The sequence below is a fragment of the Kuraishia capsulata genome, genomic scaffold (assembly GCF_000576695.1).
Source record: "Kuraishia capsulata CBS 1993 genomic scaffold, Kuraishia_capsulata_scaffold_2, whole genome shotgun sequence".
In the NCBI taxonomy this organism is placed as follows: Eukaryota; Fungi; Ascomycota; class Pichiomycetes; order Pichiales; family Pichiaceae; genus Kuraishia; species Kuraishia capsulata.
Window position 1 is genome coordinate 1,120,530 of NW_019172951.1, and position 24,951 is coordinate 1,145,480.

The window sequence follows — 24,951 nt, forward strand, 5'->3', positions numbered from 1 at the left end:
AATTATTAATGGATATTGTACTTTTTCTTGGTATATTCCAAGGGGTAGTCGGCAGAATGATCTCGCTTAGATAACAAACGAGTAGTGTAAAAACCAATATACCAGCTCGATAGGCAAAAATTTGGAACGTTAGTAGACACTTTGAGAGAGGCCTTGTAACGTTGTTAACTCTACGCTCAGTGCGGGACTATTGAGAAATGAAAAGCAAAAAAGGCTCGGTACCCCCGAAAACGAAATCGGGTATAATAGGTGCTGCAACAAGTAAGATCAAGAAGATCACCAAAGGTCTAAAGAAGAAGAACAAGAAGAGTAAAGCCAAAGAGAGCACGATAACAAGGAATGTGAACAACAACTTCCAGGTATTACAGGAAATTGATGATATAATACCTCTGGTTAGTGATAATTCCTCGGATGAAAGTGAGTCTTCGCGCAAGGGATCATCCAGCGGTCAAGACATAATACTGGCAGATGTGGACTCCGAATCTGAAGAGACTACTCCAAAGAACAAGGAAGTCACAGAAAACTCATTGGCTGGAAATGACGATTTCATAGCGTTTGGATTTTCATCGGACGAGGCAAATGAAGACGGAAATGAGGACGAAGAAGAAGAAGGAAACGCAAGTGAAAACGAGTATTTGAGCAACGATGAGACATTCTACCACACCAAATCAACAGACTACAGGGAAGGCGACACGCATAGCTTGTTCCCTTGGATTAAAAACAATGACCATTCCAAGGAGGTGGAGGTTGCTGATTGGCTGACTCAGGAAATCAAGGATTTCATCCATTACATATCTCCTTCGGTTGAGGAGATTGAAGCTAGAAACTACACTGTGCAGCGACTCAGAGAAGAGATCACGCAACTATGGCCAGACTCTGAAGTTCACGTTTTTGGATCCTCGGCGACAGACTTATATCTTCCAAGTTCTGATATCGATATGGTGGTTGTATCACCAACTCAGAGATATGAAAAGAAATCGTACATCTACCAGTTGTCAGCTCTCCTTCGCAATAAAAAGATGGCAATCAACGTTGAGACAATTACAGGAGCAAAGGTTCCTATTATCAAGTTTGTGGATCCACTTACGAAAATTCACATTGACATATCCTTCGAGAGAGTCAACGGAATCAAGGCTGCCGAAACCATTATTGAATGGCTGAAGGATACACCCGGACTACGGGAACTGGTTCTGGTGGTGAAGCAGTTTCTTTCTGTGAGGAAACTGAACGTTGTGCATGGTGGAGGATTAGGTGGATTTTCTACGATCTGCCTGGTGTACAGTTTCCTGAAGTTGCACCCAAGAGTTGCTACGAAGAGCATAGACCCCACGGAAAACCTGGGCGTGTTGCTGATAGAGTTCTTCGAGCTATATGGGTACAACTTTGGCTACGATTCGGTGGTTATTGGATTCAACGACTATGGTCCGTGCTATATCACGAAAAGCAGCAACGATTGCTTCCAGAATAGAAACCCGTTCATGCTTGCGGTCCAGGATCCCAACGATCCGGACAATAACGTGAGCAGAGGAACATTCAATATACGAAACATAAAGAGGGCTTTCGGAGGAGCGTTCGAGCTACTGGCAAACAAGTGTTACGTGACGGCACAGGCCTCATATAAGGAAAGACTGGGCGAGTCCATTTTGGGTGGGATTATACGTTACAAAGGAAAGGAAAGAGACTTCGAAGATGCTCGTGGTCAGGTTGTCAATGAAGCCTTTGCTGTGGCAAGTGGTGCTGAACTTACGCGGACAGTTTCGCTGCCTCCTCTTCCATCCGAAGTCAGAAGAGCAAAGGCCGCACAGGTTCCGGCTCCGTCTCCACCGATATACTACTCCGATATGACTTCAAGTGAGGACAGCGGTTTAGAAGAGGCTGAGATTGAGACAATAATAAGCAAGAACAATTTCACTCAGAAAAAACGTCCGGCTGCGGAGGAATTGATGGGGTTGGCCAATGACGAAGAGGAGGACTCCTATTCACCCAAGCTTGACGCTTCGAATACGACAGTTGATTCCGTGGACTCAAGCTTGAAGAACATCAACAAACAGAGCAAACGCGAGTTTTGGCTGAAGAAGTCAGGCAGTGAATTTTAGCTGTGTATAGTATTCTTGTATTTACATGACAATTGAAGACATAAGGCAGAGAAGGTGTTGAGAATGATCTGTTCGCTGACTTTTGGAATTTCGGAGATTTTCCAAATGGCCAATTAGACTTTTACTTTCTTCACGGCTTGAATTAAGTTATTTCGGTGTAAAATCAATCAAATGTCCCGGTTCTGGTTGATTTTTCATGTTTCTTGGGCTTTTTTTTTGATATGGCAAGGCCTAATCTCTATCTTTTGCCAGTGCTCGCAACCACCACATCATGGGTTATCTTTTGTAAACACTTTTTTTAGTGTTGTAGTCAAATAACACACAGACAATCAAAGGGATCTCAGCGATGCCTTTGAGATCTCCCAATGAAATAGTGGAGCTTATAATTGAGGATCTTGCCTATGAAGGGCCGCAGGGATTAACCATTGATGGGCTTTGGAACCTGGTCAAGACAATCCATCCAGCCCTAGACGAGTTCTACAAGAAACTGATATGGAGGTGGCTGACTCGGGATTCCAGACTCTTAGTCTACGGTGGCAAAGATGTATGTATCTTTTGTGAATGAACCAGTTAAATTTTGAATGCTAACATCTCTAGCTGATCACAACAAATATCTTGGATGTGGCTAGCCTGCAAGAGGAATATGGGGAAGACCTCAAAGTGGCAGCCAGCGAAGAATGGCAATGGAACTTCCTGACCAATGGAACGTCTCGCAAAAACACAGCTGTATGTACTTTGTCAGTATATCCCAGGGTAGTTGGGCTGTTACTAACTTCCAATAGATTGCAGGATTGGCATTTGATCTGCTTAGGGCTATTGCAAAATCGCGAGATCAAGGAATAACCTCCATGAAACTAGCAGAGGTCACGGGTCAGGACCCAAGGAGTTTGACAGGAAGACTCAACAATTTGGAGTCGAACGCTTTTATAATGAGAGTGCCCATAACGAAACCGCAAAAGTCTTACGTGCTGGTTCATGAGAAGTTCTGGCAACAATATAAATCGGCGAACACCGAGTTAATCATGATGAACTCTGGAATGGGAATTTGCAAGTCAATCTTGCAGGAACTGAAGACAGCCAAAAATGGTGTGAGGGTGTACACGGATTTGAGGGATCAGTTGAAGATGAAGGAAAAGGGTGATAAGCGGAGGTTCACCAAATTGGTAAACTTCCTGATCTCCAAAAATTGCTTAGAGAAGCTGTTTATCTCACTTGAGGAAGGTGGTAAAAACTTCCTCGCGCTCCAGTACCACAGAGATTTGAGCGACGATACAGACGAAGCGTCTGATCTCTTATCAGCCGAGCCCGAAGAAGAAGAGGAAGAGATTGACGAAGATGTTCTCGACTCTCTTTTCGAAAAGACTCGATTCACAAAGTCACATTATCTAAATACCTTTTTCCCTATTCAGGATCAGATTCTTGAGCTCGTGAGAAGCGGTGGTGAGAGGGGTCTTCCTGCGATGAAGCTGGCATCCTTGCTAATTGGAAAGAATGGATCGCGCTATCTCAGTAGATATCTGCTGTTCACCTCTACTGAGAAGGCTTCCAAGGTTCCGAACGACTATGTTATTATCAGAGGGTACGACTTTGCAGGAAAGGTCAAGTTTTACCGCTATCTTACTCAGACAAACTTTCTGAGCCGTCAACAGAAGACCATAAACGAGCCCGCAGATCTCACGTTTGGCGTTGTCCCGGAGCCAAAACGCTCGTTGGTTGAGCTCAGTGCTTCTTCTTTCGATTCACTGACCCCTACGGTGGATACGGTATTGCTTCCGGACGGGTCTTGGTGGCCTTATTGGTCCCAGTATCAAGGAACCAGACTTGCCCGTTTTGCTTCCACTCAGAATGTTTGCCAAAAGCCACAAGTGGTATCATTCAAGCTTCCGGATGAGTCTTCAGTGAAGATGAAGAACGGGAGAATGAAACCTACCCTGAAACCCAGAAAGGAAGGGAGACCTTCACCAAGCCCTGCTGCGATTTCAGTTGCTGCGGAAGTTGGATCAACCGTAGCCAATTCTTCAGTCGCTGAGGCCAGTTCAGAGCCTTCAGAATCGTTCATGAAACCCACGGTTGTTGGAGGATCAGATTACCGAATATCTAGTTTGAGGTTGGGTCCTATCGGGTCTCTGGCCCAAGTCAGAACCCCGAAGACGAAATTCGAGTCCTTCAAATCCAGAAAGAGGCAGGACGTGATAGTTGGGATGGTTAAGAAAGACGGTGCATTGATAACTGGGAAATCCTTGTTGATAGAGCTTGATAATGTTCTTGGATCCAGCACGGTAACTGATAAGAAGACTCTCTATCGTGATCTCGAAGTGCTGCGTGAAAAAGGACTTGTGCGTCTTGAGCAGGCTGGAGATGGCTCGAAATCCAGGTATCTGGTTATATCCACCCAGAATACACCCTCACAGAGCAAACTGGACAGGTTGAAAGCTCAAGCTCTCGAGCAGACCACAGCGGGTCCTACAGAGAGTAAAAAACTGGAAAATGCAAATCTCTTAGCAAAAAGACCTGATCTCAAGCAGATCATCCTCAAGGATGTGAGTCTTTATTCTCCACTTCCAACTTTCCCAACTACACCTCGCAGTTCCTCAAAGTCATACAGTACTCCAGGACCATTGGCATTGCAGGACAGTCTTCTGCAAGAGGAAGAGAATACACCAGCTACTACTCCAGTCAAAAAGCCGAAGAAGAAAAGGGCTTGCACGTTGCCTCGCGAGGACGATCCAGTGGGCCCTATACTCCAAGAGAGAAGAAGAAAGCGGGCCGTCAAGACGGAAGAAGGTGATGACAGTTTCGTGACTTCTGAAAGGAAGAGGAAAAAGTCTGTCCCCTCGAGTTCTGCAAATCACTCTTTTGAAGCAATCAAGAAGCGTACCAGAACTTCTCTTCATGTTGATCTTGCAGATGCAGTTATGATCCTGAGGACAATTGTGATATCGCAATCGCTATCACCCAAAGAGGCAGTAGATTGGGTACAGATATCGTCCTTTTTCAATGCGGATGGTATTACGCCAGAGCTATTGAGGAAGAAATGGCCAAGTTTGAGACGCTTGTTTGGTCCTGACGTTCTCCAAAAGACGCACTCGCTCTGGAGAAAGCTGCTCTTTGCCAACATTGATAGTGGAAGAATCACCCATGAAATGATCGCCAACTGTGACCTCCATAGCCTGATCAAGTTGTGGGATGATATCGGTCTCGAGACAATCGAGATAGACGATATCCCACTATTTGTCTCTGGAGAAGAAAATGAACGAGTGTACGATTTCAAGAGCGAAACACTTCCCAAAAGGGACGTATTCTACAGAGAGCCGATTACCATTGCTGAAAGAGAAGAACAGTACAAGAATACCTCGTTTGATTTCCCCAACAAGCCCCTTCAGGACGAAGCCGAGGAGTCTAACGAGCTCTTACTCACCAAAACTGCTTTGAAGGCTCTTTTTGCAACAGATGCATCCAAGTTTGATGCCAAAAGGGCAAAGAAGCTTTTTGAGGATTTTGGTGAGGATCTTTGTCGTACTGCTCTCACAGAACTTGAGCAGGAACGACAAATTGTGTTTTTGGGCAAAGATTCCCAAATAAAGTTCGAACTTTCAGATAAGGCATTTGGTAACACCGAGTTGCGGATCGACGCAGAGTTCTTGAAAACTGCATCCGAGTTTTGTGAAGTGCTGGAATCGGCTTCAAGCTCGAGGAAGGGACTCTTGCTGTCGGCAATTTCTCCGAACAGCACTTATGCACCCTTGATTAATCTGCTGGCAGAACAACATGTTAAGTGCACGAGAATAGACTATCCGGTATCGGAAATGTTCCAGGGCTATTCCTCGAGATCGATGGTCAGAGAAAAGCTCGAATCTGATTTCATATTGAGCGATGTGCAGTTGGAAGAGTCCGAGGAGATCTCCATCAAGGTCGCTCCCGTTCCGGCTGGAAGACCATGCAGTAGATTGTGGATTGATCTTCAGGGAGATATCAATACTGAAGTTTGGGTGAATTGCATTGTCTTGGTGTTGAATCAGGTTCTTTTCAGGCCTGGAGTGACGTCTACAGAGATTTTGAAGAGAGTCCAGCCCAGTCTGGCTCCTCTTGAAGTTCAAGATATTCTGACCTGGCTAAGAGACAAAAATGCCATCAAGAAGGGGGATTTTGATTCCCATTGGGTTCAACCGCGTTGGTTCAAGGTTTTGTCGGTGTAAAGATGGAATATTTCACGTTAATAGCATTATGTAAGATATGCAAATAATGCGTGTACCGCCGCATCTGCACCTCAGCTAACACTGCACCGTGCCTCTTTCTCCGCACCAAGTGAACGCTTCGATCGCAGTCGTCAGGGGTAGATCAGGCAATGATTGTCAAAAAAGTTATCAGAAAACTCATTTGGAAGTTGTTCCAGATATTTTTGTTCTGGGTGCTGGTTTCTACGGTGGTGCCTTCGCTGGTGGTGAAGTATACGGATTTTTCATACGTACAGCAGGGAAGCTACTATGCAAAACACACTTCTCTCTACACACTCAATGGTCCGCAGGTTATTCATAGCAATCTCACAAACACCAACATTCTGGTGGTGATAGCACACCCTGATGATGAGGTGATGTTTTTTGCCCCGTCAATCCTTGAATTGTCGAAGCCAGACTATGGGAATACCGTCATAATGCTGTGCTTCTCTTCTGGTAATGCCGAGGGTCTAGGAGACATCAGGACTGCTGAGGTTATACGCAGTGGCCAAATTTTGGGAATTAAGGAGGTAAAAGTGATAGACGATCCAGCTTTCCAAGACGGTATGAACATCATCTGGGATGCTTCGAAAATAGCGCAAGAGATTTCAGGGTATGTATCCAGTCTGCAGATGGACAGCAAATCTCTCTCGATTTTGACGTTTGACGAGTTCGGGATTTCTGGCCATCCCAACCATATCTCCATGTACAATGGCTGTTTGGAGTTTGCCAAATTATCCAAAGAAAAAGTGTCAGTTTGGACACTTAGAACATGGCCGCTCTACCAGAAGTACTCGGGCTTCCTCTTGAGCATGCTGGAAATTTCTCAGAGATTATACCTGAATTTTGGCTGGGTTAGATACTGTGGGAAAGCTGAATCCTTGTATGCTCGTGCCGCGGATATTGATAGCGTGAATTGGGTGCTAGGCCAATTGAGGTCTCTGACTGAAAAACCTTTTAAGGACCCACCAAAGACCTCCATCAACATCTTTTCAGATATCAACAGCATGATCCTGGGGATTGGCGATATGGTGTTTGGACACTATTCCCAGATCGTGTGGTTTAGATGGTTCTGGTTGTTCAGTAGTAAATATGCGAACTCCAACGAGTTGGTTTTAGTGTCTAACTAAGATCTATATACAATGAGAATTTCACAGCCAGGACAAAAGTCCATCATCATCTTCTTCTTCCATTCTCTTTGCTTGTTTGGACTTCAAACGTCTCATATGCTCAACTTGCCTGGCCTTTCTGTACTCGAAGACGCGGTCCAATCTCTCTTTCATCTCTCTATTCAGGGAAAAGTCCTCTACCATGCGGGCTGCTTGGTTCTCGTATCCTCTCGAGATCAACAGACGGATGCTCGCCGTTATGCACACATACAAGAGCTCAGAAGTCTCATGAGCAACCTTCTTGCGACTGTTATGAACCTGGTGCGACTTAGCCATCTCATAAAGAGGTACCAGCACTCCTCTTAGCTCCGAAATCCGGTATGTCAGAAAGAGATAACGAACCCTCCATGTGTACAATCTTGCCGTTGGCGCACACTGTGAGTTCGACAGTTTCCACAAAGAGTCTGGAAACGTGTATGTCTTTGCCTTGTAGACCATTCGTTCTTTCAAAGGCAGGAGGGAAAGGTCTTTTCTCTGCTCTGATCCGTGGTACTTGAGCTTTCCTCTCTCCACTAGTTCAAGGAACCTGAAACAGGTGGCCCAGAACTGCTCAGATTTGGACATGTCCATGTTATAGGTAGAAACAAACGAATCCACATACGACATTCCTTCCAGAAACTCATTCTGGATCGCAAATGCAGATATTATGGCGCTCAAAAGCGGCATGTTAGGATGAAAGAGCGAGCCAGGTTTTCTCAAATGTCTTCTCGAAACCGAGCCATCCTGGTTGATGCCCCACATCTTAGATATGAACGATCTCAGAATCTCCAAATTTCCACTTTTCCCGAGGCAAAGCAACATGATTCTCAAGGTATCAGCATCAGGCGAAAGCCTCTCGTTCTGGAACATCCTGATGAGAAGGTGGATAGATCTATCATGGTGTAAGTACTCAAAATGAGGGTGCAACTCCTTTGCCTTATTCCTCATTATCTTCTTACCATCAACTTTCCACAGCTCAGGAAGACCATCTGCAAGGATCTGGAATTTGCAGTTCCAAATGAGTGTGGTAAAGTAAAGAGGAATGGTTCTCTCTTTGTTGATCAGTTTCCGGGCCGTGGATTCAAACTCGTTCAAAGTGAATAGAGCATCAGTCATTTCCCCACTATACGTCTGCATCCACAAAATCTGTTCGTAGTCGGAAACCTGAAGCTCGTATCTCTTGGATTCCTTGATGGCAGTCAAAACAAGATTAAACCGTTTCATGTCACCGAGCTTGGTGCTATGGAGAATGTCTTCCGCCTGTCTAGCACTGTCACCAGCATCATTCAGAAACTCTCTTCCTCTTTGCAATATGCTCAGTCTGTTCAAGTATTTACAACATTCATGTATGAACCATGCAAACTCCCTTTCTTGGAAGGTTTCTATCATGTTTGCAAGCAAATCTGGTTCTTCAACGAGCTTGCGTAGGCACTCAGAAACTTCGCCCTTTCGCAGGCGCTGTTTAAGCGAATTTCCGTCCCATTTGACTGTTCCAGCAATAGTAATGGATGTTCTGTACTTCTGTAAAGTCTCTGGACTTATGATTTTTGAAAGTTCAAACGGCCTGGAAACAAGTGAATGGGCATCCGGAACTCTCATCACTTCTGAAAAAAACGTCTGTCGCACATGTTGTATGGACTTCGGTATTATCGGAGGAACCGCCGATATTTTAGCATCCGCAACAGTGGACACCCCACGACTGTATTTGCAGTGCTTTATAAGCTTGCCTGGTCCAGCCTTCATCTTCGATGTCTTGTCTACAAGGACAGGGACTATACTACTTGTCACCAATACTAAATATTTTCGACAGTGGTAGCCCATCGATGGATTGGTCGTGTCATTATTAGAATTCCGTTTTCGGCCAAGCTTTTTTTGAAGAATAATAGTCAAGATTCATTGAAGCTTGAGCCAGCATGGCTGGACTAAATATTCGTAATTAGGTATTGTACAGAAAAGTCTATAAAGCGCTTTATAGAAAGCGTGAGTCGATCCTCACGTTTTGGTTGTCGAGGTCAGAAGTAAGAGCCAAGTGCTACATGATAGACACAGACTCTTAATAGTTTCAATGCTGCTCAATCGTTGAAAGCTGGTGTTTGAAAGTATCCTTGATCGAAGATAGACTCTCTTTTATCTCTTCGCATCGCTGTTCGTACAATAATTCACATAGTTGAGTGGCATACTCCGGTGCCCTGTGGTGGTTATCCTCATGTTCTTCGGTGTCTTCCGTAGAAAGGTTGTTGAGCTCAAGTAGCTGTTGATACAGCTTCACAAACTGGGATTCCGTCATTCTGAGTTGTCTTCCTTCTCGCGTGACAATTGGATGCGCTTTAAGTTTCTGTAGTATAGGTTTGGCATTCGATGATGTGAGAGGATGCACTGCAGACTCGTGCACCAGTTGGGCTAGCAAAAGAAGGAACTGTGTGGAGTAGTGAGATATTTCTTCTCCATCTGATTGAGACATTCTGAATCGTGATACGCCTTTAGCAAAAATAAGAGGACAAATGAAGACAGAGTAGTGCTCTCGTTTGATCTGAGGTAATGGTGAATTTTTGGTTTGATGTCATTCTAACCCTCGGTGGTCACGTGAATTATGTCAGTTCCGAGGTCAACAAACAGGACAGATCTGAGCTAAATGAGTTCAACCAAACTGCTGGCACTTCCCACGCGCGCTATCCTCGGAATAGGAGGGTTTTCTTGGACCAAAATTGCAAAATGCAAGATCCTCAAGACGTCACACATCTTGCATCGAGATTAGGGTCTCTTCAGATGTCGGAGCTCCTTGAGAGGAAAGACCCAGAAGGTAGTGGGCTTGTTTCGAAGAGGAACGATTACGATACTCCTGTGAAGGCAAAGAGAATGCCATATGTGTCTAAGATTCCCAAATTCTCGCCTACATCGTGCATAAGTGCTGGTTCTTCGTCTGAATCGCCTAGATCAAAAGAATATCAATCTGGTACTCCCTCCAAACTGCCAGTCATGACGAAACAAGCTGCTTCTGCAAATATTTCAGACTTGAGATCCCAAAAATGCATGTCAGATATATCTGTGGCAAATTCGCTAAAAAAAAGTGGTCCAACTGCGGGCTTGAGCCGGATGAACTCTTCAAAGTCATCCTGGTCTTTGAAGGCGCTTGGGGATAACCAGATGGGTTCCCAGATTCAGCGGACGCCAGGGCGTGGAAAAGAGAACATTTTTGAGAAACTAAGTTCTGATGCAAAATCCAAGAGAAAACCTTCATATGAAGTGATCAAATTGAGAAATCCAAAGGTCCGAGTCGCTGATAGACATGCAATCCAAGCCCAAACCATTGGTTCATCCACCATTCCTCGTTCCAGGACACTGCAAAGCTTGAATTCACTAACGAAAGAAACTAAAACGAGAATTCATTCCGAGAACACAAAGCCCAGACCGTTAACATTGAAACGAAAAGCCCCAGCTCATCCTCATATCTCCAAAGAGCCGAGAATAGCGAGTGTATCAGAAGGATCTGGAAACTACAAGGTTCAGATCACAAGTTACACCGACCTATTCCAAAAATTACGCAATCACAGATTAACACAAGAAAGTATGAGAAGGTTTCGGAAGATATCTGACCGCAAGCCTGAAGCAACCCAAGGTATAAAACCGGAGCTTTTGAGCTCAAACAAACTTCCAATGTACGATCTGCTGACTGTTCACGAGCGTGGAGAGATTCTGCGAAAGGAGCAGGTCTATTATGTTGGCCGAGACAAAAACATCAAAGTCCAGGACTTCAACGGGGGCCAGTTCTCGAAGAACTTTGGATTTGATGATGAAAATAAAGACTACATTATCAAACCTGGTGATCACCTAGACTACCGTTATGAAATCATATCCAAGCTGGGAAAGGGATGCTTTGGTAGTGTTATTAGTTGCGCAGATCACAAAACTGGAAAGCTTGTTGCCGTGAAAATCATAAAAAACAATATGGATTGGATGCTTCAGAGTATCAACGAGATCAAGACTCTGAAACAGATGACTCAAGCCGATCCCAACGACCAGGTGCCTGTGCTGAAGATACTTGATAGCTTTCAGTTCAGAAGTCATATGTGTATTGTCACAGACCTGCTTGCGGTCAATCTTTACCAGGCGATTGAAGCCTCTGACTTCTCAGGATTCTCCCTACCTCTTGTTCAGAAAATTGGTAAGGATGTCATTGACGCTCTGGGTTTTGTCCATGCACAAAATATCATTCATTGTGATCTAAAACCAGAAAACGTGATGCTGATTCCCTATGAGAACGATCTTCAGGTGAGACTCATCGATTTCGGCTCTTCTTGCCCGAAAAATCAGCTCAGCTACTCGTATCTGCAATCGAGATTCTACAGAGCACCCGAAGTGGCACTAGGTTCGAGATACTCGGTTAAGATAGACATCTGGTCGTTTGGTGCCATGCTCGCCGAGCTTTATACAGGCCTACCTCTGTTCCCTGCAACTAACGAGTTTGACCTCATAGCCATGTTCGGAGAGCATCTGGGCCCACCTCCCAAAGCATTGATACTGAAACTGAGAGAAATAATGTTTAGACAAGGACCCATTGGAGTCAGAGATTTAGGCTCCGGTATTCTGGATAAGACCACCCTGCTATGGCGTGGTTTCAACTCAGATGGGTCCATTGACTCAGCGTTGTTCAGAGAAAAGATGAACCGAAAATTCCACCTTTCTTCGAAAACGGTGGAATCGTCATTGGCACTGCTGAAGACAAGAAACGGAAGAATCGGTACTAACGACAAGTTATTCGGCCCTTTTGTTGAGTGCCTAAGAGGATGTTTCCAGTGGGATCCATTCAAACGTGTTTCTGCGACCCAATTGGTTGCAAACCCGTTTTTCACACAAGTGTGATACACACTCATTACACGCCCAATTTATGAAAAATATATACACATTAGACCTCATTTGCATCCTGAAACCACCCTGATACATGAAACTACCTTATTCAAGCATATGTGAGACAGACACAGTTACAAACACCTACGCATATAGGATTTCCTTTCCGTTCCTATACATGTCACTGGTGACCTCCCACCAAAAAATTTCTTCTGATGCTTTGCGGCTCATCCATATCTCTGCTAGCGCATCGGCTGCCACCAGAAAGATCCCAGGTCCATAAGTCTCAGCGTACAAACTGAACAAACGCAAGCAAAACATCTGATTCTTGACATCATCCACGGGAATCTGGCACGCTGCCATAAAAAGGGGCCACAAGAGCTGTTTGGTTTTGACCAAAGAGTGTTCCCTCATGGTACCCAGAATGTTGTCTCTAAGAGTCCTCATCTTCTGGCTCTTCTCCGCGGAATCCTTGAAAAACACAGAGTATATATAGATCAACGTCCCCCATCTCCAGCAGTCGTGAATCAGTTCGAAGATGCTGATGTCTTCCACCTCGCCCTCAAGCTCAAATCTCTGATCAAGCGTGGACGTATGGGCTTCGAAAATGAGATCCTGCAATCTGTCCCAGACCTGAGTGGGAACTTGAATCTTCTCTTTGGCGTTATTGAGTCTCGGGAACCCTCCCAAGCTGCCTATTATGTGTGCCAACTCGGCAATTATAGCCGCAATGTTTTCGGGGCATCCAACAGTTGCCATAAGACTGCTGTCGTGTTGCCTCTGCTGGGTTTGGGAGGGTGCAGTCAGGTATATTTGAGGTATGGCAGGAGATCTGCCTGCCATCATGGCAGACAGCGAGTCATAAAAACAGAAAAGGCAAGCCCAGTTGAGCGATTCTGTCGACAAAGGGTCATAGTTATGCTCTAGAGCTCTAGCAATGCGATTGAAAAACGGCAACGGCTTCTTGTAGCTGTGTATTGCCAACGACTTGAAATACGTCAAGTACATGTCCACCCAGAAGGATTGCATGTTGGCCTTAGCCTTGCTTGATTCCGAAGAATCTTCGAGCATAAGAACAGCCGGTTTTTGCTTTAACAAAACCTGATTCAAATTATCAATGAAAGGTAGTTTTGTCCTATCGAAATATGACACTCGGAATATTTCTCCAACCATCGAATTGCATGTCAACCCCATGTTCGTAGAATAAATGTACGTCACACAATCCGAAAAGTTCATGAGAACTTTTTCAGTCTCGTCGAAAACGGTTCTCGGTATCGGCGCATTTGGATTCCACCGAGAGATCTGAGCTGTCACGGTAGGTGTGCTGTCGATTTCGACTCCGTCCAAGGTGCTCAGATCAAACTTGCGTGTTGGAGCAATGCTCATGACAACGGATTCTTCGCACAAGTGTTGCTCATGTTTTGTTGAGGGCAGATCTTTTATCAAGCTTGACGAGATATCAAAGGCCCCTTGTTTCTCATCGTTCTTTGGATCCCGTGTTGCGTGGCTTATAATCTTCAAATTATCCTTTCTGGTTTTGGGAATTTTCAAAGGTCTATTACTCAATAAATTGGTCTTTGAGCGGCGCGATTTCGGAGTGGGCCATTTCAACACCACGTTATCAGCCATTATTGCTGGTTCTTTACTTTAGCCGTAAACGAATGAACGGAATCAAATTAATAAGCCCGCAAAACTTCATGACCAATGCTCGGCGGGCATGCTGCCTTATCAGTGGGAGTCGTGTGCGGGTCATCCTTCCGTTTTTGAAGATCTCTTATCTTCTGCGGGTCAAACCTCTGGCCGGCCCAAAATACAAACCAATACCTTGTCGCAATTTAAGGTTACGGCTACCTATTGAATGCCCACACTTGGCGGAGTTTGGATTGAGCAAACATGGGTTTATGTTTCCAAGCCATGGCTGGCGTGTTGGCAAGCTCGGATTACGACTAAACTTAGGTTTCAGACAGGATGAGATAAGCTATGACTTATCCACTGTTAATTCATTTTAAAGAAAAATCTAACTTCGTGAACCCAAAGACTGCAAGCAACGCAATGAAGAAGTAACCAGCCAGAATGAACACCTTCTTGAACTGGTCCAGAACAGTGTACTTATATATCACCACAACCTTCAGGTTCTTCATCTCGTCCACGAGATTCGAGAATGTGAGGGTAATTCTTGTGTGACCAGATGCCAAATCAAAGTATGAGAACTCGGGGGCCACATCCAAAGAGTCATAGTTGACAGGAGATTGCACATCCAAAAAGGTTGCACCCTCGGGTAACAAGAACGAAAGCTCCACCTTTTCATAGGTGACGTCGTTGATTCCGTTCAAAAGGGGAACCGCAAGCACGTGTTTGTCTTCAACCTCTCTCACGAAGTCTTTTAGTTCGTGGTTCCAGCCAACAGTGAAGTTGTAGTTCCAATCGCCAAAGATCGGGAATCTTGGCTTCAAAATCAGATCGTTCTTGATGAACGCCGAAGTTGAGACGTTGCCCACCAGATCGGTATAGTAAACATCCTTGGTGGAGATATGTGGTGTCAGTGGGATTTGAATGGCAACTATAGCCGGGTTGGGTTTCATGGAATATCTTCCCGACATCCAGTCCACTCTGGAGAAGCCCTTGGCCAGCTTGACAGCCTTGTTGGAAAACTGGTAATGCTCCTCCAGGGACAGCGAATCAGACCAATGGGAAACCCAGTAGTCACGTTTCAAGTTATACACGTGGGGCAAAGGTGCCTGTTTTTCAAACGCCAATGCCAGAGGAATGCTGGAGAACTTCTTGAAGACAGTTGACTTGAAAGGTCCATAAACTAAAGACTCGTTTTCAACTCTGCCCTGGTATTCCTCACTAACATCTTCTCCGGGGGAAAGTGGTACTTCTTTGGCATTGGCCAGGCCAATAACTCTCAACCTGTAAGATGTGGTGTCGTATGGCGATGCTGGGGTCTTGACACCCTGGTAATAAAGCGTCTGTTTCTCGCCCAATTCTGCCGTCTGTGGAATTGGAGTCAGCGAGTCCGTGTATGCATAAGTTACCTGTAAACTGAAGGATGATTTTGGAGCAACGGGGTAGGGGAGTGTAATCTTGTAGTAGGACAAGAACCCGTCTTCAGAGTTCTCAACGACGGGCTCTGTCTCCAAGATCGTTGGTTGCGATTGCGACTGAAGGGTTGAAATCAACAATGCCACTTTCGGTCTTAGATCGGACGGAATTCCAAAGAAGTAGGCGTCTTGTGGCTCGCTTCCGACGTTCACAGCTTCAATGATGTGCTTTTCTTTCACGTAGGACTTGGTCAGATCCAGCGTTTTGTCATATTTCTTGTTTTCCCAATCCGAAGAAGGGGTGAATGCCTGACAAAGGGTGATTCCCACTGCCAAAAGCCACAAACTAAGTTTCATGGTTCGATTGTGTTGAAGTTCGACGAATTGTCCGAGTGTTAACACGTCTTGAAGTTGTGAATGTGCGTTCTCGATGAAGGTAGTGTGTGGAGCTAAAAAGTGCCAGCGTCTATGCGTGCATTACACAATTTGTTTGGAAAGGTCGTGTGCCGTGGCTCCAATTTGGCCGAATTAGGCTAAATGTTATGAAAACAGACCGAGGTGGATTAAGAGCAAGGCTTTGCGGGAGTATTGGAAACTGGAACAACTGCTGAAATTGTGCTTGAGTCGTTGCTTATTGTACTTCCCTATCACTCTTATTTCCCAATTAATTCTCACACGGTACCGTTTGGAGCTGCCAGAGAGTTATTGCCGAAATTTCACTCGCTGAACAGTGATTGCTTAGAAATCCCTGGTCTTTCCATTCCAGCTATTGGGTGAAACTCCAAGGTTGCTCGAGACTTATCTCATATCTGGCTTCAACATATACCTGATACTTTCGCTTCACGATGATCAGCACCATGGCAGAATATAATCCCGACCCGAAGGAGTTTAGGGGCGGAAGAGGATCCCGGGGCAGAAACTGGATATGGCCTTTCCCCTTGGTCTCTTTGTTCGGATGGTGGGGAATGCTTGTTGCCTTATTGGCATGTTGGACTGCTCAAGGCAAGCCATTGCTTTCGCAACACAATCTGGGCGAATCACACATCGTACTGGTGTATCTTTCCACTATTGGAGCCACAAACCTGCAGCCATTGTTCATCAGTGGGGCTGGTCTACAAGGATTGTTCTTTTTCCTAAGTTTCGTTGGTGCCAGAGTTTACAGGCGAAATGGAACTCTGCTGAGAGATGAAGACAAACACCAGACGAGGGCCAGTTGGGCACAGATTCCACTCAGTTTCATGACAAGTGCCTCGATCATAATCGTTACTGCGTGCAAGAGCACGGTCTACGACCATGTCCATCTTACCTTTGTGGGATTGTTCATTGCCTTTGCCTTCTTCACTATAATTACCCAGCTGGTTGAGCTTTGGGGCTTGTACAAAAGCCACACGCATGACACCAGGGCACGTAAATGGTTGCTGACCATGTTCATTTTTGACATTGTGTTCCTTATCGTCGGAATTGGCCTGGCTGCTGGATACGGTGGTTTGAGGCACAGATCCGGCTATGCAGCTACCTGTGAGTGGGCATTGTGCTTCTGGTACGGCATTTATCTGATCATGCTTTCGCTCGTATACCTCAGGCACTGATTCTCCAACTCTTTAAGTCCTGCCTTATATCCAACTCCTTTGGAGGCAGGTAGTGCTTTGCCTTTCGCGAGGCAAACTCGGCCTCATCGTCCGAGTCCTCATCGTCGTATCTCCACCTGGTTTCGCTTCTCTCCTCTTTAACGTGATTCAACTGATTAGAGGCCAAATCTACAAAAGCAACGCCATCGTCATTGCGCTTCCACCCTGTTCCGTTGTAGTTGAAGATATCCTCCACACACTCAGAAGGCGTGAATTCGTCGTAGTTCTGCGTTCCAGAAATTCCCGCAAATTGCCACGTGAATTTGTAAGCTTTGTTTATAAGTTGGCTCATCATTTGGCTATTCAGCATCTTAGGGTTATGCTCTGTCTCGGAGCCTGAAGTAGCAGATTCCGTCTCTATCACATTTGTGAGTCCCTGGAATATCTTGTCCTTTGAAAGAGGCGGGATCTTGTACTCAGCGTCATTCTCAATCCACAGCGACATCTTGAAGATTGAATTGGCCTTTGAGTCTTGGAGGAGGTACCTGTTGGTAACTTCACTGGTTTCGTTCAAGTATTCAGTAAGATTGAGCTCTAGCTTACCTAGAAGTTCATCACTAGTCATCACTGCGTAAAATTTGAGCGTCAGCCACTTGTCTGAAATATAGCCATTCGAGTCTTCGTATAGTTTTATCACGGTCTGGACCTCGTGATCCCATGTGCATCTGTGATTTACCACTGGTGAAGAAGCGGTCTTTGTGCTGTATTGGTTGGTCGATTGGTGTCTCTTGTTAGATACTGTCAGATGGATGTAGCATTTTCCTGAAAGTTGTGGGATATTGATAAGTTCATGAAGCTTCAGCTGGACGTTGAACTTGTGTTTTTTGTGCAGTTTGTGAAGAGACATGGTTGATGTCGGAGTGTGCTTGTGGTAGACGTTTACAATTGGACCCTTGCTTGTTGTAGTCAAAAGGGCCCTGCTAATCTAGTGCGGTTCCCCCGGAAGTGCACACTACCGAGGGAGCCGGGGCCACTACTGGCCCGATAATACTTGTGATTTTTTCGGTCTGTGGCATTTGACTGTTGGGATATTGTTGGATTTATCGTCAAGTTTCGATTTATGGGTACATCTGGATTTGTTTGGTTAACTGGATGTATAGTCCAATGTTTTGATAGCCCTGGTTCTAGGAAATTTCAGAAATCTCAGGAAAGTCAAAAAGTCCATAGGGCTCGTGCAAAAATAAGACACATGTGCGAATGTTTTCGAGTCTTCAGGTTTTTGAGACAATTATAAACTACTATTTCCCCAATAACACCCTCAATCACTCCACATTCATGTAAATGTAGCTCTAGGCGTGTCTCCGGTTCTAGCAGGACCTCAAGGAGCATTCGGCAGCGAATCTACTCCACAGCATCGTTCACTCACCTTCAACACAAGTCGCACCTCAAGATTGGACCAAGATTGGACCAAAAAACAGACCACAAACAGACCGCAAACTCACAAACACACCACCCAAACCCCTTATATTATCCTCAACATATACTTCTCCCATTTCATTCCCACAATAATTGCATATTTCTCCGCTACCTGACACAATTGCATAATCGGTTGACACACCTCATGCGAGATAGCACGTTCAAGCCACTCAGAAACAAGCCACACGCGAAACCCCAGTCTCCAGGATGAGATGCTTCGATAACGCTGGATTTGCCGCCTAAGCAGTCTTTTCGACGCCAAAAAATTCAACAAAGAGAGGGAAGAGGGCAGAAATCACGCGAAATCTCTCCTCCAAAATATTTCTCAGATGGCTCCTCAGTGGATGCCTCAGAATTTACAAAAGCGGTTGCTGAGGTATGTCCTTCAGCAACTGTCTCTGTTCTCTGAGATCAACCTGCCCAACCTAGATGTATCCATTGGAACAAACTCGCGGGTCAATTTACGAGACGTTCAGTTGGATCCTGAGAAGATATCTTTACCTGGAATCTACGTACGCGATGGAAGAGTCAAGGACTTGACTTTGGTGCTGACTGTGTCTGACGGGGTCAATATTGAAGCAGATGGTGTCGACGTAACCCTGGCACCTTCAGCTACCACGACAAGAGGAACAGAGTCTCCAAGAGGCCATTTCTCTCTTGCTCAGAGCACTGCTGATTTTGCCAATAGTGTCATGTTTGCAGACGAAGCGCACGAGCCCGACATCAAGAGTCTGCAGGACTCATTAGATATTCCCAATGAGGAAAAGGACGACCAGAAGGGCGAAACGTATCTGGGAAACATGATGAACAGGGCTGTTGAAATAGCGCTGTCGAGACTCCAGGTGGAACTACGGAATATCAAGATCACCATCATTCTGGACGGAGCTGTTGTGGAGGTGCTAGTTGCGCATTTATGGTTTGCGAGCGAGGACGGGATCAGAAAGATCGATTTCGAGGGGGTAGAAGTGTTGCTAGTCAAACCGGCCACTTCTGGTGGTGATATGGGAGAACACAGCGATGACTCAAAGTCAGAGGAGGCAGATACCAGCACCAGAACCGACACTTCCGAGACTGATAGCGAGGATGATATGGACATGGACGAACTAGAAAGATCAGGTCTCATGGATAGCGTTTTGTTTGAGCAACAGGGAGACAGTTCCATGTATATGAGTGCCACTTCCAACGTGATACTCTCGGGTGTCAAGCCTGCAGCTTCAGAAAGGGAGAGAACAAAACCGGCCAGAATCATGTACATAAAGGACGGCTCATTTTCATTCAAAGGTCTACAAGATATCGAGAAGCTCGTGATTGAGATTGGAACTATAAACGTTGCTCTCACTCCCTGGCCTACTGCCCTGGCATCCATTTTCGACTCATTGTCCCGTCTAGTCAAGCTAGCAAAGATTCAAAAGCGCCGTGAGGCAAGCAGGGAGAGCGACACTTCTCCAGAATCAACTGCTAGTGATGAGAACAGATTTCCAGTTGACAGAGTGAGTATTAGTGAAATTGTTTTGAGTTTCACATCGGCTATTCTCTCTTCTGGAGAGTTTGCAGATCCGTCATCTCTAAGAGCGGTGATTGGAGAAGTTTTGTTCAGTCAGAAAAAGAAGCCATCTTTCCATGGAATTATTCGAAGTCTCGAGATTTTGAAGGGGATCGACGAAAAGGTATTCTCATTTGAAACGAACCAAGAAGTGTCGAATGCGGCTGGAGACATCAGATTCGAGTCCATTCAGTCTGATATCACGAGATATACTCTCTTATGCTCGAAGCCTGCAACATGCAACTTAGACCTGGCATCCCTTTCCATTATTTTGCGCTTTTACTTCACTCTGGAGCCATTTTTTGAGGTCCTCGAAACGTATCTCAGAGTGATATCCAAACCCGTCATTACCAATAATAGAACGAGAGAAAAGCCTCAAGTGACCTCCCAGGTGACCTTTCAAACTGCTACTTTGTTCATAAGTTTGAATATCGATCCAGACACCGTCTTGAAAGCAACGGTTTTCCCTCTTTCCTATGATTCATCCAAAGGAGTCCTGGAAACCGACAAGGTGCTGATTGAAGACATCAAGCAGGTTGATGATGATTATATGAGTCCGTTATTAATGGCGACCAAGATAGAATTCAAGTCTTATCCCAAAGAGCAACAGATAAAGTCGTTTGATCACAATAGCCAGGAGGTTGCGCTTTTCACCTCCTCGAAATTGACTGTCGAGAGTGTCAGTGTGACCTGCCAGTATAAGAGGGCCTCTGAGATTCAGAAGGCTGTTTCCAGTTTTGTGGGTCTTTTACCAAATTCGCCAGAAGGCTCCAAAACTCTTTCCAAGAAGGTGAGAATGGGAAGCACGATATTCCTCCAAGCCAAGTCGCTATCTTGTTTTGCACTATTCAGGACGATCGATGTCTCTCTTTTGAACGTTTCTGAGAAGTTTGGCGATCTCAAAGGGTCCATAAAGTCAGCTTGCATCAACTTCTACAAAGAAGGCTCACTTCAAGCGTTTATCGTTAAGTGCGGCGTCAGCAGGTCGTATGGGGCTGACCAGGAAGTTCTCCTGGGTATCACGAACCCTGAAGATACCAATTCGCCCTTGATCACTATGAGGATGAAAGAGCCTGGTCTGATGAATGTACATCTGCGAAACATCACACTGGAGTACTACGCAAGATGGTTGTCGTACTTTGAGAGTACGACTTTGGAAGAAACCAATTCCGAATCGCTAGAAACGACGAAACCAACGTCTCGGTTTGAATGTCGAGTATCCATGTCCGATGTCGTTATAGGGCTATTCCCGGTGTCTTTGCTCAGTAAAGGAAATCTGATTGTGCGAAAAGGTAGTGCTGATGTGTTGGTTTCCGACAAGGTCGCGATCAGGGCCACTTTGAGATCAATATCTTTACTCCTGATCGACGATGTTGCTAACATACTTAGCGATGCTGACAGCAAGAGATATCGCCAATGGTTAAACTTTCATAATGGGCAGACTTCTGTTCCCACCTGGACCCAAGTGTCTATGTTTCTGTGCAAAGGATTTGTCACAGTTGGCTCTCTTGGGTCGCTGAATATCGTTGCAACCATAAGCGACTTCAAGACTGCAAGGGACAGTCCAGGTGCATTGAAGGCTCTGGTAGATCTCAAGTTCAATGCTGACTATTGCAATTTTGACCTGTGTGCAGATTCTGCCCAGTGCATGCTTCAGCTCTTCAAGGATTTGAAGGAAACAATCACCATACCCTTCTCTGATAAGTATAAGACTGAGACTGAAGCTGTGGATGTTTTTGAAGGTGTTGAAATGAATTCTTTTGGTGCCCATTCTGCTATGGAGCCTGATGATCAGGCCAGAATACTGGAGGACGAGCTGGACTTATCACCTCAGAGGTCAAACACTTCTCTGAACTTTGTTGAAGGCTATTATACAGAAGAAGCAGAAAGGTCAGCCAAAAGTTACCAACCATCTGAGAGAAGCTCAGTCTCTAACAACAACTCGAGCAGCACAAATGCAGACTCAAAATCTAAAAACTTTGATTTTGACGATGCGCATTTTGAATCTTTACCCGTTGCCGAATCCAGAGTGGTGCCTGTGTTATTCCATCTGATAACCTCCAAGGTCACCATTCGTTTATTCGACGGTTTCGACTGGAAAGCTACTAGAATGGCCATTGCAGATGCAGTCAAACGCGTGGAAAAGCGTTCAGCTGAACAGGAACGTCGCGCAGACTTCGAGCAAGGACAGTCTGACTCAGTTGAATATGACCAATCAGAGTACCAATCAGAGGAAGATGAGGATGACGAAGATGAAGATGAAGATGACGATGACCGAGATAACTATAATGGGGTCATAGAGGAGAGATTGTTCGAGTCCATCCATGTGTCTCTTCCAATTGGCGCCAATCCTTCATCATTGCCTTCAGGCATCAACCGCGAAATGATAAACGATCGAGAAAGCACATTCTCAGCAGATTCTAACCAGGAAGATAGCAAGCCTTCACTCACATTGGGGAATTCATCTGCAAACAAGCTGATGCTCAAGAGGTCCAAGTTCCACAAAGTGCTGATCGATGCATCTGACCTTGAGTTTGAAATGACTGTTTTCACCAACACTGATTTAGCAGACGTGCCGAAAATCAAGCCTATAGTGTTCGCGGAAGATGAACTTGCAGATGACTCAGAATTGATCAATTCCATGCAGCTGAGAGTGCAAAACTTTCAGATCGTCGACAACGTCCCTACCTCTACTTGGAACAAGTTTGTAACCTATATGAGAGAAGCTGGTGATCGTGAGGTTGGGACAAGCATGATAAGTCTCGTTATGAACACAATAAAACCTGTCAAGGCACTGGCTGCCACTGAGATGGTGATCAGAGCTTCTGTCTTGCCCCTACGGTTATACGTTGATCAGGATACCCTGGATTTTCTTACGAGGTTTGGAGAGTTTAAGGACGAGAGGTTCATCCCTCTGTACGAAGAAGACGATGCTCTGTTTATTCAAATGATTAAAGTGAACGCGGTGAAAATCAAACTTGATTACAAGCCAAAGAAGGTTGACTATGCGGGAATCAGATCTGGCCATACAAACGAGTTCATGAACTTCTTTATTCTGGACGAGGCAAAAATGACCCTCAAGTCGATTGTCCTTTACGGAGTCCCTGGATTCCCAAGACTCAACACATTGCTGAATGACTCATGGATGCCTGACATCAAATCCACGCAATTGGGCGGTGTTCTTGCTGGACTGGCACCCGTGAAGTCGATTGTCAAAGTGGGTGCTGGTTTCAAGAACTTGGTAGCGATACCGATCAAAGAATACGAAAAGGACGGAAGAGTCATGAGGAGCATACAGAAAGGGGCTTATTCTTTTGCGAAGACCACCGGCAGCGAGTTGCTGAAATTTGGAGTTAAACTGGCCACTGGGACCCAGACGATACTCGAGAATGCAGAGGGAGCTCTGGGTGGACCAGGATCTTCTTCCAGACAGGGATCACCCGGGAATATAGTGCCAATTCCAGCTTCCTCGCGCCAACGCAGGTTCTCAGATGGCACTGGGGACGAAGAATTCATATATGCCATCACCGATAGGGCAACTTTTGAGGACCAGATGTCAAGTTCCTCGGCTGTTGATTTTGGAAACAGACATGATATTCGCAGTAGTCATCTAAACGATGTGGACGATAGTGACGACGAAGACTACAAGGTGTCTAGGAATTACATGCCCTCCAGGCCCAAAGTGCGCAGATCGAGCAATGGATATCGCAGTTACGAGGAGGCCGAAGACGAAGAAAGCCAGAAGAGCATCAGTCTTTACTCCAACCAGCCCAACAACGTCCAAGAGGGATTGAAACTTGCCTACGATTCGTTTGGAAAGAATCTTTCCTCGGCCAAAGGCGCGATCACCAGTGCGAGCAGTAGGGCAGCAGAAAGTGGAAGTGCAAAAACAGCAGCCTACGAGATTGCCAGAGCTGCTCCAATAATGGTGATAAGACCAATGATTGGAACCACAGAAGCTTTGTCCAAGGCATTGTTAGGCGGAATCAACAACCTGGACCCTAACGAGAAGAAAAAATCAGAGGAAAAGTACAAGAGACTGGGATGAAGGCAAGCATTATGCGGGACCAGGCGATTTTTCAGCAGATATATGCAAGTCCCAAACGCCTACTTAACATATCACGAGAGTAAGTTTAATCATTCAACCCAACGCGTAATAGATTTTCGTCAGTATACGCGTATCAATACTCAACATATGCAGGTAAAACATCGCAGCTGCATCTCCAATCGCCAATAGGAGGCCCGAAAATGGACCCGCAATGAATTTTCTTTACAAAAGGGCATCAATGATGCAATCATGCCTTGCCGCCAAAGCTCGCCCAAAAAGGGAAATTCGGGGGGCCACGCCCAGTTCTTTGCCCAATATCGTCGAGCCTGAGTTTGGAGAATCAGGCCGGGAAATAATGGAACCAGAATTTTTCGGATGATCCGCTGGACTCGGATGTAGACCATTTTAAAAGCGTTCTGCGTTCTGCGCGTTCAGCATGGACAAGTACTTCGGCTGTGTCGTATGGTCACCCTATTAATATCTCCCATATAACCTGCAATGGGACCCAACCCGCGGCCGCTTGCCAAATCAGGTTTTAGGAGAGCGTGCACCAACAAAATTTCCCGAAAAAGACTGTAGACATCATCACAACATTCAACTCACGAACTAAAAATGGGCCAAGCTGTTACTTCCTGGATTCTTCTTTCACAACAGCGTTTTCTGCAAACGCTTCAAGTTTTTTTGATACTGTCACTGGGATTCCACAAAGTGAACACTCGCCCTAGTTTGTACCAATAGACGGTCAAGAAAAGTGCCAAGATTCACGCATTTTTGTTACCCCAGTCGCGTTCACAAGCTGTTCGGCTTTAATTAGACAGATCTGTTAGGACCTTACGCCCAGTTTTGCGAGGACCCGTTTTTGTCCAGTCATTCCTTTCTTTGAATTTTAGTTTTGTGAGATATTGATAAGAGGTTGGATTTTCAAGTGTGAATTAATCATCACCAGAAGTACGATACAAGTACAAGAGG

General features: G+C 45.3%; 10 protein-coding genes across 10 annotated transcripts; 5 read left to right on the plus strand and 5 right to left on the minus strand.

Annotated features, from left to right (window-relative positions):
* Nucleotides 1-197: 197 nt before the first annotated feature.
* KUCA_T00001890001 (uncharacterized protein) lies at nucleotides 198-2,096 on the plus strand (the record flags this gene model as incomplete). The annotated part of the gene is made up of 1 exon (XM_022604115.1): nucleotides 198-2,096. One exon carries the CDS (start codon nucleotides 198-200, stop codon nucleotides 2,094-2,096), a length of 1,899 nt encoding a protein of 632 aa, XP_022457929.1.
* A 346-nt stretch (nucleotides 2,097-2,442) lies between these two features.
* On the plus strand, nucleotides 2,443-6,292 carry KUCA_T00001891001 (uncharacterized protein; the record flags this gene model as incomplete). Its single annotated transcript, XM_022604116.1, has 3 exons — nucleotides 2,443-2,640; nucleotides 2,694-2,822; nucleotides 2,879-6,292. The coding sequence occupies 3 exons, from the start codon at nucleotides 2,443-2,445 to the stop codon at nucleotides 6,290-6,292; spliced, it is 3,741 nt and encodes a 1,246-aa protein (XP_022457930.1).
* Nucleotides 6,293-6,441: 149 nt separating this feature from the next.
* KUCA_T00001892001 (uncharacterized protein) lies at nucleotides 6,442-7,440 on the plus strand (the record flags this gene model as incomplete). The annotated part of the gene is made up of 1 exon (XM_022604117.1): nucleotides 6,442-7,440. One exon carries the CDS (start codon nucleotides 6,442-6,444, stop codon nucleotides 7,438-7,440), a length of 999 nt encoding a protein of 332 aa, XP_022457931.1.
* Nucleotides 7,441-7,461: 21 nt separating this feature from the next.
* KUCA_T00001893001 (uncharacterized protein) lies at nucleotides 7,462-9,279 on the minus strand (the record flags this gene model as incomplete). Its single annotated transcript, XM_022604119.1, has 1 exon — nucleotides 7,462-9,279. One exon carries the CDS (start codon nucleotides 9,277-9,279, stop codon nucleotides 7,462-7,464), a length of 1,818 nt encoding a protein of 605 aa, XP_022457932.1.
* A 241-nt stretch (nucleotides 9,280-9,520) lies between these two features.
* Nucleotides 9,521-9,919, minus strand: KUCA_T00001894001 (uncharacterized protein; the record flags this gene model as incomplete). The annotated part of the gene is made up of 1 exon (XM_022604120.1): nucleotides 9,521-9,919. The coding sequence occupies one exon, from the start codon at nucleotides 9,917-9,919 to the stop codon at nucleotides 9,521-9,523; it is 399 nt and encodes a 132-aa protein (XP_022457933.1).
* Nucleotides 9,920-9,996: 77 nt separating this feature from the next.
* Nucleotides 9,997-12,318, plus strand: KUCA_T00001895001 (uncharacterized protein; the record flags this gene model as incomplete). Its single annotated transcript, XM_022604121.1, has 1 exon — nucleotides 9,997-12,318. The coding sequence occupies one exon, from the start codon at nucleotides 9,997-9,999 to the stop codon at nucleotides 12,316-12,318; it is 2,322 nt and encodes a 773-aa protein (XP_022457934.1).
* A 129-nt stretch (nucleotides 12,319-12,447) lies between these two features.
* KUCA_T00001896001 (uncharacterized protein) lies at nucleotides 12,448-13,932 on the minus strand (the record flags this gene model as incomplete). The annotated part of the gene is made up of 1 exon (XM_022604122.1): nucleotides 12,448-13,932. The coding sequence occupies one exon, from the start codon at nucleotides 13,930-13,932 to the stop codon at nucleotides 12,448-12,450; it is 1,485 nt and encodes a 494-aa protein (XP_022457935.1).
* A 371-nt stretch (nucleotides 13,933-14,303) lies between these two features.
* KUCA_T00001897001 (uncharacterized protein) lies at nucleotides 14,304-15,704 on the minus strand (the record flags this gene model as incomplete). The annotated part of the gene is made up of 1 exon (XM_022604123.1): nucleotides 14,304-15,704. One exon carries the CDS (start codon nucleotides 15,702-15,704, stop codon nucleotides 14,304-14,306), a length of 1,401 nt encoding a protein of 466 aa, XP_022457936.1.
* Nucleotides 15,705-16,925: 1,221 nt separating this feature from the next.
* On the minus strand, nucleotides 16,926-17,822 carry KUCA_T00001898001 (uncharacterized protein; the record flags this gene model as incomplete). Its single annotated transcript, XM_022604124.1, has 1 exon — nucleotides 16,926-17,822. One exon carries the CDS (start codon nucleotides 17,820-17,822, stop codon nucleotides 16,926-16,928), a length of 897 nt encoding a protein of 298 aa, XP_022457937.1.
* An 898-nt stretch (nucleotides 17,823-18,720) lies between these two features.
* Nucleotides 18,721-23,982, plus strand: KUCA_T00001899001 (uncharacterized protein; the record flags this gene model as incomplete). Its single annotated transcript, XM_022604125.1, has 1 exon — nucleotides 18,721-23,982. One exon carries the CDS (start codon nucleotides 18,721-18,723, stop codon nucleotides 23,980-23,982), a length of 5,262 nt encoding a protein of 1,753 aa, XP_022457938.1.
* Between the last annotated feature and the right edge of the window lie 969 nt (nucleotides 23,983-24,951).